Source organism: Camellia sinensis, chromosome 3, assembly GCF_055761805.1.
Source record: "Camellia sinensis isolate YWXY chromosome 3, ASM5576180v1, whole genome shotgun sequence".
NCBI lineage: Eukaryota > Viridiplantae > Streptophyta > Magnoliopsida > Ericales > Theaceae > Camellia > Camellia sinensis.
In genome coordinates, this window is record NC_138963.1 from 172,272,511 (window position 1) to 172,286,338 (window position 13,828).

At 38.7% G+C, this 13,828-nt stretch overlaps 1 protein-coding gene across 1 annotated transcript; it reads right to left on the reverse strand.

The window, feature by feature from the left end:
* Nucleotides 1-463: 463 nt before the first annotated feature.
* Nucleotides 464-1,971, reverse strand: LOC145822027 (uncharacterized). Its single transcript, XM_082918598.1, has 2 exons — nt 1,522-1,971; nt 464-1,159 (listed from the first exon to the last, which is right to left on the reverse strand). The coding sequence occupies exons 1-2, from the start codon at nt 1,969-1,971 to the stop codon at nt 464-466; spliced, it is 1,146 nt and encodes a 381-aa protein (XP_082774724.1).
* Nucleotides 1,972-13,828: the final 11,857 nt, after the last annotated feature.

Genomic DNA, 13,828 nt, shown 5'->3' on the forward strand with positions numbered 1-13,828 from the left:
CATTCCCTTGGGGGTAGTATGGACTAGACTTGTGGTACTTGATCTGGTAAGTATCTCGCAGCCTTCCAACATGGCAATTTACAAAAGGAGTTCTGTTGTCAGACAACATCACTTTGGATATGCCAAACCTGCAGATTATGTTCTCTCTAATGAAGTTGGCTACTCCTGCCCTATCTGCCTTCCTCATTGGTATAGCCTGTACCCACTTGGGGCTAACTTCGGTTGCTGCAAGTATCCATCTGTAGCCTTTGGACTGCTGTGCTATAGTACCTACCAAGTCAAATGCCCAAGTATGGAATGGATAAGGGGTCTTGATGTTGTGCAGTTCAACTGCCGGTGCATGTATCAAATTCCCAAACTTTTGACATGATTGGCATCTCCTCACAAAGTTTTTAGCATCTTCTTCAATTGTTGGCCAGTAATAGTCGAGGTGAATGAGATGTCCATATAATCACTGTCCTCCTTACTGCTCTATCTTGTGGGCTTCCCTTAGCACCATATTTGCCTCATCTTTTGATAAGCATGCTAAAGGTTCCCCCTCGAAGCTTCTTCGATACAGCTTGCCTTGATCAAGGAAGAAGCGGAGGGCTCGCCTCTTGACTCTGATTACGTTGGCTTTGTTCTTAGGGAGTGTGTTGTTCCCAAGGTAGTCAAAATATGGCTGCCTCCATTCATCACTGCTTAAGAAATGGGCTTCCTCTTCCTTAGGATGGGACTGACACTTTGCACATTGCCTTTGCAACTCAGTACTTTCCTTTTCCATTTCTGGCCAGTAGTACCCTTGCCTTTGTATCCGTCGGTATAGACTAATATCTCCATCTCCACGAGACTTAGCATGGATCTGCTTAAGTCTGTAAGTTGCTTCTTGTCTACCGACGCACCTTACCAGCAGGTTGTTGGGACCACGAAAATACAACTCTCCTCTGAGGAGTAGAAATGATGCACGTTCTGCTGGTCTGATTGTTCCCTGGCCAGTTTTCAGCTGCTGGATTATATCTGCTCTCCACCCCTCAGTATCTTGCTCTGCATGTTCTGCAGTTAGCACCGCTGGTGTTGTTCTTTTCTCGATGACGATGGCTATACTATCATCTAGTATCTCCACCTTTGCCCCTAGTGTAGCCAAGGCATCGAGGAAACAGTTATGTGTTCGAGGGGTATGCTAGATTTGGATATCATCAAACTGAGTGAGTAACCTTTGAACTATAGTGCGATATGGGCCCAACAGGGGCTCCTTCAAGGCGAAATCACCCATCGTTTTCTTGACAACTAACTTGGAGTCGCCCCAGATTTTCAACTTGCGGATGCCCTTCTTTTGGGCAACTATCAGGCCCAGTATCAACGCTTCATATTCAGCCTCGTTGTTTGAACACTCAAAGGCAAGCTTATATGATAGATGAAACTTTTCTCCTTCTTGACTGGTTAGTGTTACACCAGCTCCACCTTTCCCAGCTCCAGAAGCTCCATTAAACTTTAAGTCTCAATTGCAGCTGCTGAGACATGGACCTCACTCGGTAGGGGTACCTCTGCAGGTTCATGTTCACCAGATGGGAACTGGGCCAGTAAGTCTGCAAGTGTTTGGCTCTTAATAGCCTTAGGAGTGACACAAGTGATGTCATATTCCACTAGAGCCAAGAGCCATCTTGCCATTCTCCCAGTCAGAGTGGGCTTGCTTAGCAAATAGCGAATTGGATCACTCCGGGTCACAACCTGGATCGGGTGTGCCAAAAAGTAGTGGCACAACTTTTGCACTGTGAAGATTAAGGCTAAACAATGCCTCTCAATTGGAGTATATCGCGACTCGGCACCATTGACTTTGCGACTGATGTAATAAACTGGCTTCTCAATTCCATTTATGTCTTGTACAAGTAGAGCTCCAATAAACCAAGGAGTAGAGGTCAGGTACAGTAGCAGAGGCTTTTCAGGCTGTGGGGCAATCATTGTAAGTGGGGAGGTAAGTGCTTTCTTCACCATATCAAATGCTTGTTAGTGTTCTTGCAACCATTTAAACTTGTGATTCCCTTTCAGCAATGTCCCAAAGGAAAAGGTTATCCCTTTGCCTAGAAATTTCTTCAAAGTTTTTGAGAGTGTGGCGGTGGCATCTCCATGATTGACTTGACCTTATCCCCATCAACTTCAATCCCCCGCTGGTGTACAAGGAAGCCAAGGAACTTGCCAGCGATAACTCCAAAGGCACACTTGAGAGGGTTCATCTTAAGGCAGAATTTGAGGTAACGTTGAAAAACATTTTCCAAGTCACAAAGGTGGCGGTTTGCCTTAGTAGACTTGACCACCATATCATCCACATATACTTCCACTTCATGATGCAACATGTCATGGAACACTGTAGTCATAGCCCGTTGGTAGGTTGCCCCCGCATTTTTCAAACCGAGGGGCATCACCGTATAGAAAAAATTTTCCAAGGTCGTTCTGAAAGCTGTCTTTTCTGCATCTTCTGGTGCCTTTTTGATCTCGTTATAACCACTGAACCCATTCATGAAAGAGAACATCTGATGGCCCGCAATTGAATCAACAAGTGTATCAACATGGGGCAATGGAAGCTTATCTTTCGGGCAGGCCTTATTCAGGTCGCGAAAGTCTGCGCAAACCTTGATCTGACCATTCTTCTTCTGCACAGGAACAATATTTGCAAGCCAAGTTGGGTACTATATAGGCTCAATGAACTTAGCCCTCTGCAACTTTTCTACCTGTGCTTTAATCTTTGCTTCAAGATCAGGGTAATACTTTCGAGCGTGCTGCTTGATTGGTTTAGAGTTAGGAAAAGTGTCTAGATGATGAGTGACGAGGGATGGGTCAAGACCAGGCATCTCATCATATGTCCAAGCAAAGACATCATTGTATTGCTTTAGTAGTGTTATCAATTCTTCCTTAGCTGCTGGAGCCATTATATCACTGACAAACACCGGCTTGCTCTGCCCAGGTAAGTCACTAAGGTTGACCTCAGCAAGTACCTCCTATTAGGGTTTGGGCGTATCTTGCATGCATTCAGGGACGGGCTCAGGCGTCTCCACCAACCCTTCTTGGGACTCATTACTGTCACATTTATTTGTCTCAGGGCCATCCTCCCAAGGTATGAAGTCTGGCCCCCAAGACCGTCATAGGTAGTAAACTGTCTTGTCGTCCTTACGCACCCTGACAATCTTGGGCAGAGGACTTGTGGATTTGCTACTCCTTTTCTGTCCACTGCTTTCTGGAGCAACCTCTGCATCTCGAATGTCTTCCCACTTCGGCAATTTTACCCCTGCAATTTTACCAGTCCTTGGAGTTTCATCCGTTGACAACTCAGCAAAGAAAACTGTATCCGAATAGTGTGCCTCTTCCACTCCGAATGGCTTTTCAGACGCGTTTATGGTAACTGTGCGTTTTCCCAACTTTGCCTTCACATATTGGTGATAACTGGACAGGATAGCCCCATATCGGTGCATCCAAGCTCTGCCAAGTATCATGTGGTAATTTGTATCTGCTTCAATCACATGGAACTTAGTCGCAGAACGAATCTTGCAACTGCTAAGTCCACTACAACATGGCCCTTAGTGACCTTTTTCTCACCACCAAAACCCGTTACAATAATGGGTTGGCGAACCATTCTGGGCTCTGGGATACCAGCCTTTGCAAAGGTGTCAACGGTAATAATGTTTATGGATGCCCCACCATCGAGGAAAGCACGCTTGAACTCTACATCATTGATGTAAGTTGTGACAAAAAAATGGCAGTTATGAGGAAATGGATATGCTCTGTCTGCTTCTGAAAAAGTAATGGCCCCATAATCTTTCTGGATGAGCCGAGGCACATTCTTCTTAGCCTCAGCAACTTTAACATGGTGCACTTCAAAGATGTCGATGAGGGCCTTTGTTGCTTCCACCCTAGCGGCTTGGCTCAGCCCCAGTTGATCAAAAAAGGTGCGAAACTTAACAGAATTTTACAAGGCTTGAGCATGAGTATCCTCTACGAATTTTGCCTCTGCAAGTACTGTTTCAGGGAGCTGGCTAGTTGTGATTTCTTCTAACTCATCATAGTAGGATGCCATGTGCACTTGATCGCACACACGCCCAAGATAGCCAATCATGTGCACATTCTTCCCCTTCTCCTTGTGGTTAGGATAAGGGTCCTTCCGTACGTCACGATTACCGACATCTTTGAACTTCAACTCATTCACATCAACTTTCTTCTTGAAGATACTTTTCAACGTCCAACAGTCCCTAGTAAGGTGTCTGGTGGTTCTGTGATAGACACAATAATCTGGGCTTTCTTTGTCCTTCTTGGTTGGAGTAACATCAACGGGAGGCAAAGTAAGTTCACCATCAGCGACCCATTCTTTAACCAAGGCCTTAACATTCTCAAGGCTGCAAGGATATGGATTCCTGTCATCATAACTCTTTCTCTTTCGAGAGGACAAGGCCTCTGCTTGTGAGCGGCTCCCTTCTATAGAGGTTACCACAGCAACTTTGCTACTACGAGAGTAGCGGTGGCTATCGCAAGATCTGTGTAAAGGACCAATGGTGCTGAGGTTTCTAGCTACCTCAATCAAGGTTGAAAAGGTAGGCAGATTATGGTTCACCAAGAAAATTTTGTAGTCGCGTATGGCACCCTCCACACATATGATAACTAAGTAAGCTTCATCCACTGGTTCATGACAGTCAATAGCCTTGTCTTGGAACCGCATAACATAGTCCAATATATCTTCGCCTTCTTTTTGGACATCTCGCTCAAGTGTGAGGGTTGTGATTTTCTCTTAGACTTGGAAGAACTTCGTGTAGAACTTGTTCACCATCTCCTCCCAACTCTAGATCAAGTTGGGAGCCAAGTTCACATACCAACTATAAGCCCTTTTGGTGAGTGATTTGGAGAACTCCCGAAGGCACAGAGAGTGGTCACTGCCATGGACACCAAGAGTTTCAATAAACCTCACCACATGTTCTCTGGCATTGCCTTGTTTTCCATCAAACTTAATAAACTTGGGTCATGTATACTCAGTTGGATACGGCATGGTTAATATCTCCTGTGAGTATGGGGGCTTCACATCTGGGTTTGGAAAAGATGGCAGTTGCTTCTTGTTGCGCTCTTGCTCGAGCATAGCTTGTACATCGGCTAGAGTAACAAAGTGAGTGGGCTGGAATGGTCCAGTCTGCTCCTGGGTAGCTAAACCAGCAGCCGTATCGTTCACCTAAGGTACCACCAGAGGCACCTGGATCGGAGCCTGAACCTCAGAGAACAAGTTAGGTGCTGGGTTTGGGACTGCTACAGGCGGAGGTGCTTGCACTAGAGCTGGTTTAGAAGCCATGGCCATAATAGCCTTAGTGAGAGTTTGCAAAGCTGGCAGGATCTCCCTCTACGTATCCTGGAGTGACTGAATTGCCTCAATCACAACACTGTGGTCACGGTCCTTTGCATGTGCTGCTCCGCCATTAGAAGAGCCTTGTTGCCGTGGGGGTTGCTGAACTTCATCATTTGCTATTTTTTCCAGTGAAGTATAAAAGCCACTGCGGGTATGAACCATCAACAAAGCAGCCTCCCCAGCAGAGTCGCTAGAAATGTAAGGGGGTTCAAGGTTAGGGAGGTGATTAGAGAGGCAAAACTATGTTAATGGTCCAATAATAGTGGAAGTGGCTGGAGAATGAGCAGCAGTAGCTATCTGGGAGTTGAAGAGTGTATAGCTGGGTGAAGGTAAAGCAAATGGCTCAAGGAGAAGTGTATGGCAATACCAAATTGGGCAACATCTCCCCAAATCTCAAAAATTCCTCTTGTTGAACCTTGGGAAATGGGTCCTATTTATAGGCTTTTCCTTGGTGCCAAAAGGACACCAAGTGGCCAAATAGAGAGAAGACATGTGTCCTAGAGGATCACATGGAATATTCTACCTTGAGCCACCAGGCTAAAGGTGCCATGTGTCCCTCTGCATATACTGTGTACTATCTGTTTGCCTCCGCAACTACCTTTTTGAACCCCAACAAGTGTAGTTGTGACGGGAGCGTTTGGCGCTACAACTCCCTTTTGAGCCTCAACAAGTGCAGTTGCAACGGGAATGCTTACCTCTACACTTGCCCTCTGAGTTTGAACCTCAGCAAGTACACTTGTAACAGTGAACCTTGTCGTTGCACTTGCCTTCTCAGTTCTATTTAGCCAGTACATGCATTCTCAGGACTCCATTAGTCTACTATCGACTACGTTCGCGTTCACCTCAGCGAAGCCTCCACCCTTAGCCACCTAACCACAAACTCCCCAACTTTCCAGGGCGAAGGCCACAACCAAGCCTGTAATCAGCCATGTTGTGCCTTAGTAAGGCAGGTCCATGACCTGAGTAATGGAAAGGGAGTCCCTTATGTTCGGGCTACTCTACTCCCATCTTCGTGGGATTGCTGCGGTAAACTGGTATCTCTGGGCTTGCTATTAGCTCCAACCAGTAAGTCTTGGGGCCTGCTATCAGCGCCAAGTTAAATGAACTGTAGGGCCTACTATCAGCCCTAGGCTAGTAATGCCTTGGGGCCTGCTGTCAACGCCAAGCATTAGCCTCTACTTGCAGAGGAAAACCTCTCTCTCAAAGGCTGCTATCACCTTCGCAGGATATTCCCTCTACAACTTAGTTGCTACGGTAGTAGTTGCTGCGGTAGTCATTTCCCGTGGCAAGTTCAGACGGCAGAACCGAAGATATTGGAGATGACGGCGCCAATAGAATGCCTCCGCAACTTGGGCGCTACAAGTATCGCCTCTGCAACTTAGTTGCAACGGCTTTCTCTTTCCTTCAGCAACTTCAGATGACGGAGGAACCAACATTACTTGGAATGGTGACAGAGCCAAAGATACTTGGAATGGCGGCGCTGAGACAAAGTGCCTCCGTAACTTGGTCGTTGCAAGTGTTGCCTTTGCAACTTAGTTGCTTCGGTTTTCTCTTTCCCTCAGCAACTTCGAACGGCTGCGGAACCGAAGATATTAGGAATGGCGGCACTGAAGCAAAGTGCCTCAGCAACTTTCCCGTTGCACATGCTCCCTCCGCAACTTCAGATGGCGGCGGGACCGAAGTAATTACAAATGGCGGCACTAAGGCAAAGTGCCTCAGCAACTTTGCCACTGCACATATTCCCTCGTCAACTTCATCGCTACAGGTGTTGCCTCTGCAACTTGACTTGGGCATTTTGCTTTGCGAAGTCTATCTGAAGCCCTGGTGGGTCGGACCTGCCTCAGCCCACTTGTTGGCCCACTTCCCTTGGGCTTTGGCCTATGCTCCTTTTTATCCCTAGTCACCTTTTTAAGGCGATCTTAGTGCTTGGGTCCATACTTAGTTTGAGGCTTAATTTCTGACCCTCTACACAAACAAAAACTTAATATTCTAATGTAACATTCTAATAATGTAATACTGCAATGTAACACATTAAAAAATTTCTTGGTATGCTTTTTACAAACGTAACAACGTGAGACTCCGAAAAAAAACTTTTTAGTGTACTTTTTCCAAACGTAATAACATAACACTCCATAAAAACTCTCCAAACGTAACAATGTGCCACTCCAAAAAACACTTCTTACTATACTTTTCCCAAATGCAACAAAAAAACGCTCCAAAAAAAACTCTTTAGTGTACTTTTTCCTCCTTATTGTATTTTTTTCAAACGTAACACTCCAATGTAACACACAAAAAATGCTCTTTAGTGTACTTTTCCCAAATGTAACACTCTAATCAATATAATTCCAAAACATAACACTCCAATATAACACATAAAAAAATACAAAAAACTATTTAATATACTTTTTCTAAACATAACACTCACAGTTTAAAAATTATACATTTATCCAAAGCTTACTAACAGATTTTTGTACTCTTTTTGGAATGGTTTGAAGAATCTCATATCCTTTTTAGAGTGTTACATTAGAATATTACATTTGGGAACACTAATGAATTTTTTTGTGCATTACATTGGAGTGTTACACTAAAGAGTTTTTTTTTAGTGTTACGTTTGATAAAAGTATACTAATGATTTTTTTTTTTTTTTTTTTGAAGTGTTACATTGGACTATTACAGTTTAAAATTATACATTTGCCCAAAGTTTACTAATGAGTTTTTGTGCTCCTTTTGAAATATTTGAAGAATCCCACATCCTCTTGGAATGTTTGAAAGATCACATATTTTAAGTCATTTTTATACTCATGTTGAAATATTTTCCAAATAAAAATATTCTCATATAAAAATTAATCCTAAATTTAATTCCCAAAAAATTGTGTACCTTACCTTTCTAGCACAAAAGCAAAAAGAAAGAAACATAATAGAAATAAGGTATAACCGTAGATCCAATTTCTAAATAATATATTAAATCTACATTTTCAAAATCAATAGGACTATCTGGTTTATAAGAAAATTCTTGGGACTAAATGAATTATCATTCCTCAAGATAGGGTTTATAGGTAAATTTTCCTAATAAAATTTTGTTTTGAAATTATAAAAAATAAAATTGTTAGTCCTAGATTCTAATTAATGATGAGAATTTTATTTTGCATTTTTAACTCACCTAAACTTTTTATTTGAAAATGTAAAAATATTTAATTAACCTATTAATTTTGAGAATGGATGCTTTGGTAGAGGGTTGAAAATTTCACAAATTTTCAAATTGACCACAATAATTTAAATTTTAAGAGAGTATAGTATAATTATGTTAATTTTGTGTAGCCATTATATTTTAGGCAAATTACACTTTACTTCCTCAACTATTACTTTTTTCTTTTTGCTTTTTTTAATCCCCTGAAACTAAAAATTGAAAATTAAAACAATGTACCACTGATCTTCTGAAAATTTTCAATCTAACCCTTATGTTTCAATTTTGTTAACAAAATAGACGAAAAATGTGCATGTAATGTGCATATGTCATTTTTATGACAGATCTTTAACGAATATTTTTGTCATAAATATTGCTACTGATGGGCACCCTAGAAGGCCCAACTCACAATAGGGTCCAGCCTACAGCCCAGATATTGAAAGCCCAATAGTTCTGAGAAGTCAATGCTAGGTCAGGACCATTTGCATTTAAACACCTATCATGTAAGGAATTAGCCACGTAAGCAGACAAAGATCCTATAAAGTTATTGCACCCGCATCAGTCATTTAATAAGGCCACCATAGTATTAAATGCGGCAAGACCCCTCACGTCAGAGTGCGTAGAATCACCATGAACGATGTCAACTAAGCTATAGACTTTCAGCAGACAAGACAGTTTGGAGTGGACAAGAAAATAATGAGCGAAGGATATAAGGAAGCTTTGGAGACACGCTAAAGGTTAAGTTTTCTGATCATCACTTGTTTTCTCTCTCCCTTTCCAATCAATCCGCCCTAATCTAACTTGGTCGTCGGAATGCCCGTCGGGGGACTACCTCCCCCTTTGGATTGTTTTACAAGTATGCTTTGTGGACGTCAAGGCCAGCAGATCCGTTAGAAGCGTGGACCAGCTCGACTCATCCCTCTTTTTTGTCCCAGTACTAACAAATATAATATGTGAACATTATATACACATTTTCTGTCTGTTTTATTAAAAATATTGAGACATAAGAATTAGATTAAAAAAATTTAAAAGATGAGGGTATGTTGTTCTAATTTTTAGTTTGAGGGGTAGTAAAAAATGATAATAGTTGAGGGTAAAGTGTAATTTGCCTTAGTAACTTTTTTTTAAAAAATCGTAAATGAAGTTAGTGTAAATCAATATTAAAAAAATAATAATAATAAAAAGGATAAAACCAAATTATTTATTAAAAAAATAACAAAAACAAAATAGTAAGGAGGGGTCAGTCAACAATTTATATCTTATCCGAGTCTAATGGGTAAATAAAAGGGATTGGACGTCTTTCGTTTTTAATCGGATTGGGCAGTTTAGTTTGATCTAATGAATTTATTTTTTAATTCTATTTTAATAATTTGAACCGTTCACATTTTAAAATGGGCCTGGCTTTGGTCCAGTCCACCATCGGACTGGACCATGCTGTTGGGCCCGTGGGAGCCCACCACGGGTCCTGTTTTGAAAATCTGAACCGTTTAATATGTAGAACTCGTCAAGTACTATATACTTGTGAAAAATCACGTTGATTAGATATCGATAGCTATGTGATCATAACAGTTTTTTATCAACCATTAATTTATTCACCGTCTATTTTTTTTTATACAAAACTGATTTGATCACATAGCTATCGATATTCGATCAACGTGGTTTTTCATAGGCATATAGTACTCAACGAGTTCTACACATTAAACGATTTAAATTTTCAAAACGGGACCCGTGGTGGGCCCCCACGGGCCCAACAGCACGGTCCAGTCCGATGGCGGACTGGACCAAAGACAGAACCTTTTAAAATTTGTGAAGTATATAATTCTTGCAAAACATTAAATCAATTTGATAACGGAAATCATATGTTCAAATCAATTTTGTATAAACTGTTTATTTTCTTATCGTCTATTTTTTTATATAAAACTAATTCAAATACATGACTTTCTTTATCCGATCGACTTACTTTTTTTTAAAAATAATATATTTAATAAATTTTAAAATATAAATTATTTAAAAAAAACCTAAAAATGAGATTACACAATCCAACAACACCTCTCCCGTCCATAAAAAACTGGGGAAAAACCCTGGCCTAAATAAAATGATGGGAAAACGTGTGTGGTCGCTTTCTTCATTAATGACTCACTTCATAGTTTGTTTGTATCCATTTAAATATTTTTGCTGAAATGCTAGACATTGGTTTACATTTAATTTTTTGGGTGAACAATATTTTTTAAATAAAAGTATTTTTTTTTTTAATATTACGTATGAATAAGTTTTAAACATTTTGAAATTAATAAAAACTATGTCTTTATCTATTTATTTGTGTGTGTGTGTGTCCATGATGATTTGTCAGCAATAAACTAAAGTGGTTGATAGAATTATGATGATGAGATGCTACATAACCTTTGATTATTTTGGCTATACAATACTTTTTCGAAAAAGGAGTCTGACCCGACCATAAAAGTGGAAACTAATTGTGTGGGATGAATGGTTGCTGCTGTGTACCTACCCAAGCAATAACTTTCAGCTTGCTTTGTTGTGTTTTTTTAAAAGTATTTTTCAAAAAAATTTATTTTTTTATTTTTCGTATTTTTTTATTTTTATTAAATTTTTTTAATATTTTAAGTAATTTTTTTCACTTTTTAGACATACTTAACATAAATATATTTAAAAAGTAAAAAATTTCTAAAAAAAATCTTTTAAAAATTCATTAAATACTAAAAATACAAAAAAATACGAGAATTCAGCACATTTTTTATATTTTTATGTATTTATTAAAATTTTAAAATATTTTTTTATAAACTTTTTACTTTTTAGATACATCTAAGTGAAGTGCATCTAAAAATGTAAAAAAAAAATGTTTAAAATTTTAAAAATATTTACTAAAAACAAAAAAAACATGAAAACAAAAAAATTGAGTTTTCAAAAAACCTAATTCAAAAAACTCAAACCAAACACACTCTTTGGTGTTTTGATTTGAGATTTATGATGAATTTATTTTTATAATTTAAATTATTTATTTTTTAAGATTTATTGAGCATTTTAAATATTTCAAAAATTATATAATCAGATATTGATAATTATATGATCAAATTATATTTATTATAAAAAAAATAATAATAAGTTTTCTTTTGAAAAATAGTATAAAAAATATATAATTCAATCGCCTAACTATTGATATCCGATTAATATAATTTTTGATATACATAAATTACGAATCTTATAAAATAAATAATTTCAATTATAAAAATAAATTTATAATAAATTTCAAATTAAAATACAACAGTTATTATTGTGTCAAAGACAAAGTTGCAATCCCATTTCCGGGTATGCGCATGTTTGAGATAATTTTTTTTAATTTGTAGCCTCCGTTTGGGAAGTGAGTTCGCTTTTTGACTTTTTGACTTTTTTGACTATTTTAGTCTGGGCTTAAAAGCTTGATTTGAGAAGGACTTTTTGACTTTTTGACTTTTTTAAGTTTTTTTGTGAGAGAAGAATGTAATGATTATGGGTTGGATGTGATGTTTTGTTTGTTATAACTAAAATAGCCTATTTTATTTTTTGTGACTAAAATAACCAAAAAAACTCAAACCATAACTTCCCAAACGAATTTTCAAAATTAAAAACAGGACATGGAAAAGGTATGCACGAGGGCGGCTTGAATTGGATGCTTTGTGCTATGTCAATTGTGATTGCGCAAATGTGTCATCTTTTTCTGAAGTAATCAGAAGAATCTTTAAGCTTTTAGGTGCATGGCCTTCTTTGGCAAGTTGCTGTGTTAAATTAAAAGTTGGTATAAGTTGTTAGATTGAAAACCTTCCAATCATCACCCTCACCACTTCTTTGACGGGTGATGATTAGAGGAGAAAAAAAAAAAAAAAAAAAAAAAAAAAAAAAAAAAAAAAAAAATTAGTAAGCATTTTGATTTATGTTCGCAAAGGAAAAAGAAAAAGAAAAAAAAATTAGATTCACAAAGGATTGGTGAACCCCCTCGTGCCAGGTATGGCTTCGAACATGGGATTTGGAAACATCCTCATGCCATTTTCTTGTGTTGGCCCAGATCCACCAATTTGCATGGCTTCACTGTTAAGTAATGAGGCATTTTGATTTATCATAGGCCTCGAAAAAGGTTCATATCAAGGCTAAGGTGATGGTCTTTCATAATTTTGATTACTAGTTTGACCATTAGTAGGTCCATTACTTTGCATAGGTTGTTTATCTCTAGTCAATCTTTGCTAAGGGACATTTGAAATTTCCTCTATATGCCTTATGTTAGTTGGTTGATGGGTATTCATCCAATCCATAAAAGATATTGCCCATCTTTCCATTGTGTTCATTAACTGCTGTCCCATGCCATCTGCTAGGGCTCCCCACGGATTCATTAGCTAAGTAGATGGAACAGTGAATGGTCCAATTTCATGGTCTCGTCCATTATTCTGGACACGTGGTGCATGTTCTGCATTACTGGTCTGTTTGACCATAGGTTCTGTTGAGATAGATGTTTCCATAGGATGCGTTATCACATTATCCTCTAGATCAGGTACCTTTACCTCCTTCCACACCTTATTCTAGGCATTCATTTTTTCATTGTCTCCTACGTCTAGCCATTTCAATTAGTCCCACTGGGCATGCCAAAAATATATGTTGACTTTTTTGGCTTTCGAAGGTTAGTATTGTAATTTTTAAGCGTGCCAGTAAGGATCAATCAGTCCTTACAAAAGATTAATTGTCAACCAATTATCAGATGATTGTGTTCTAATTTTTTCAGCCTCAATGAAAAGGACTTTTACTAGTGACTTTTTTAGGAGAATTTAGTAAATAACAATTAAATGAAGAACAAATGCAGCATTTTATTAAGTAAAAATGAAAAATTTACAATGATTTGACCTAGTCTCATAGAGGTTTACAACAACAAGCTATTCGAAACTACTCCTATGAATAAAGTGTAATACAAGAATTTGAAGTGCAAAAATGTAAAGAAATGTAAAAATTGAAAGGAAAATAAAGTAGATAAAAACTGGTTTCTGGATCTGAGTCTAGATCTTTCTTTCTAGGGCCTTCTATGCTATTTATACTTTTCAATGATAACTGTCGAAATGGGCTTCTAACCGTCGAAACATCCCTCCATGATCGCTGATCATGCTCTCTCACAGTTAGCTCCACTACGCCATATTTGTAGTTAGGCTTCCCTCTTAATTTTAAATTTGAACTTTGTGAGTAACTGTTAGGCCACATCATCTTATATTCATCGATCATTCCGGTGCTATGCAGACCTATTACTATTAGTATGGGTT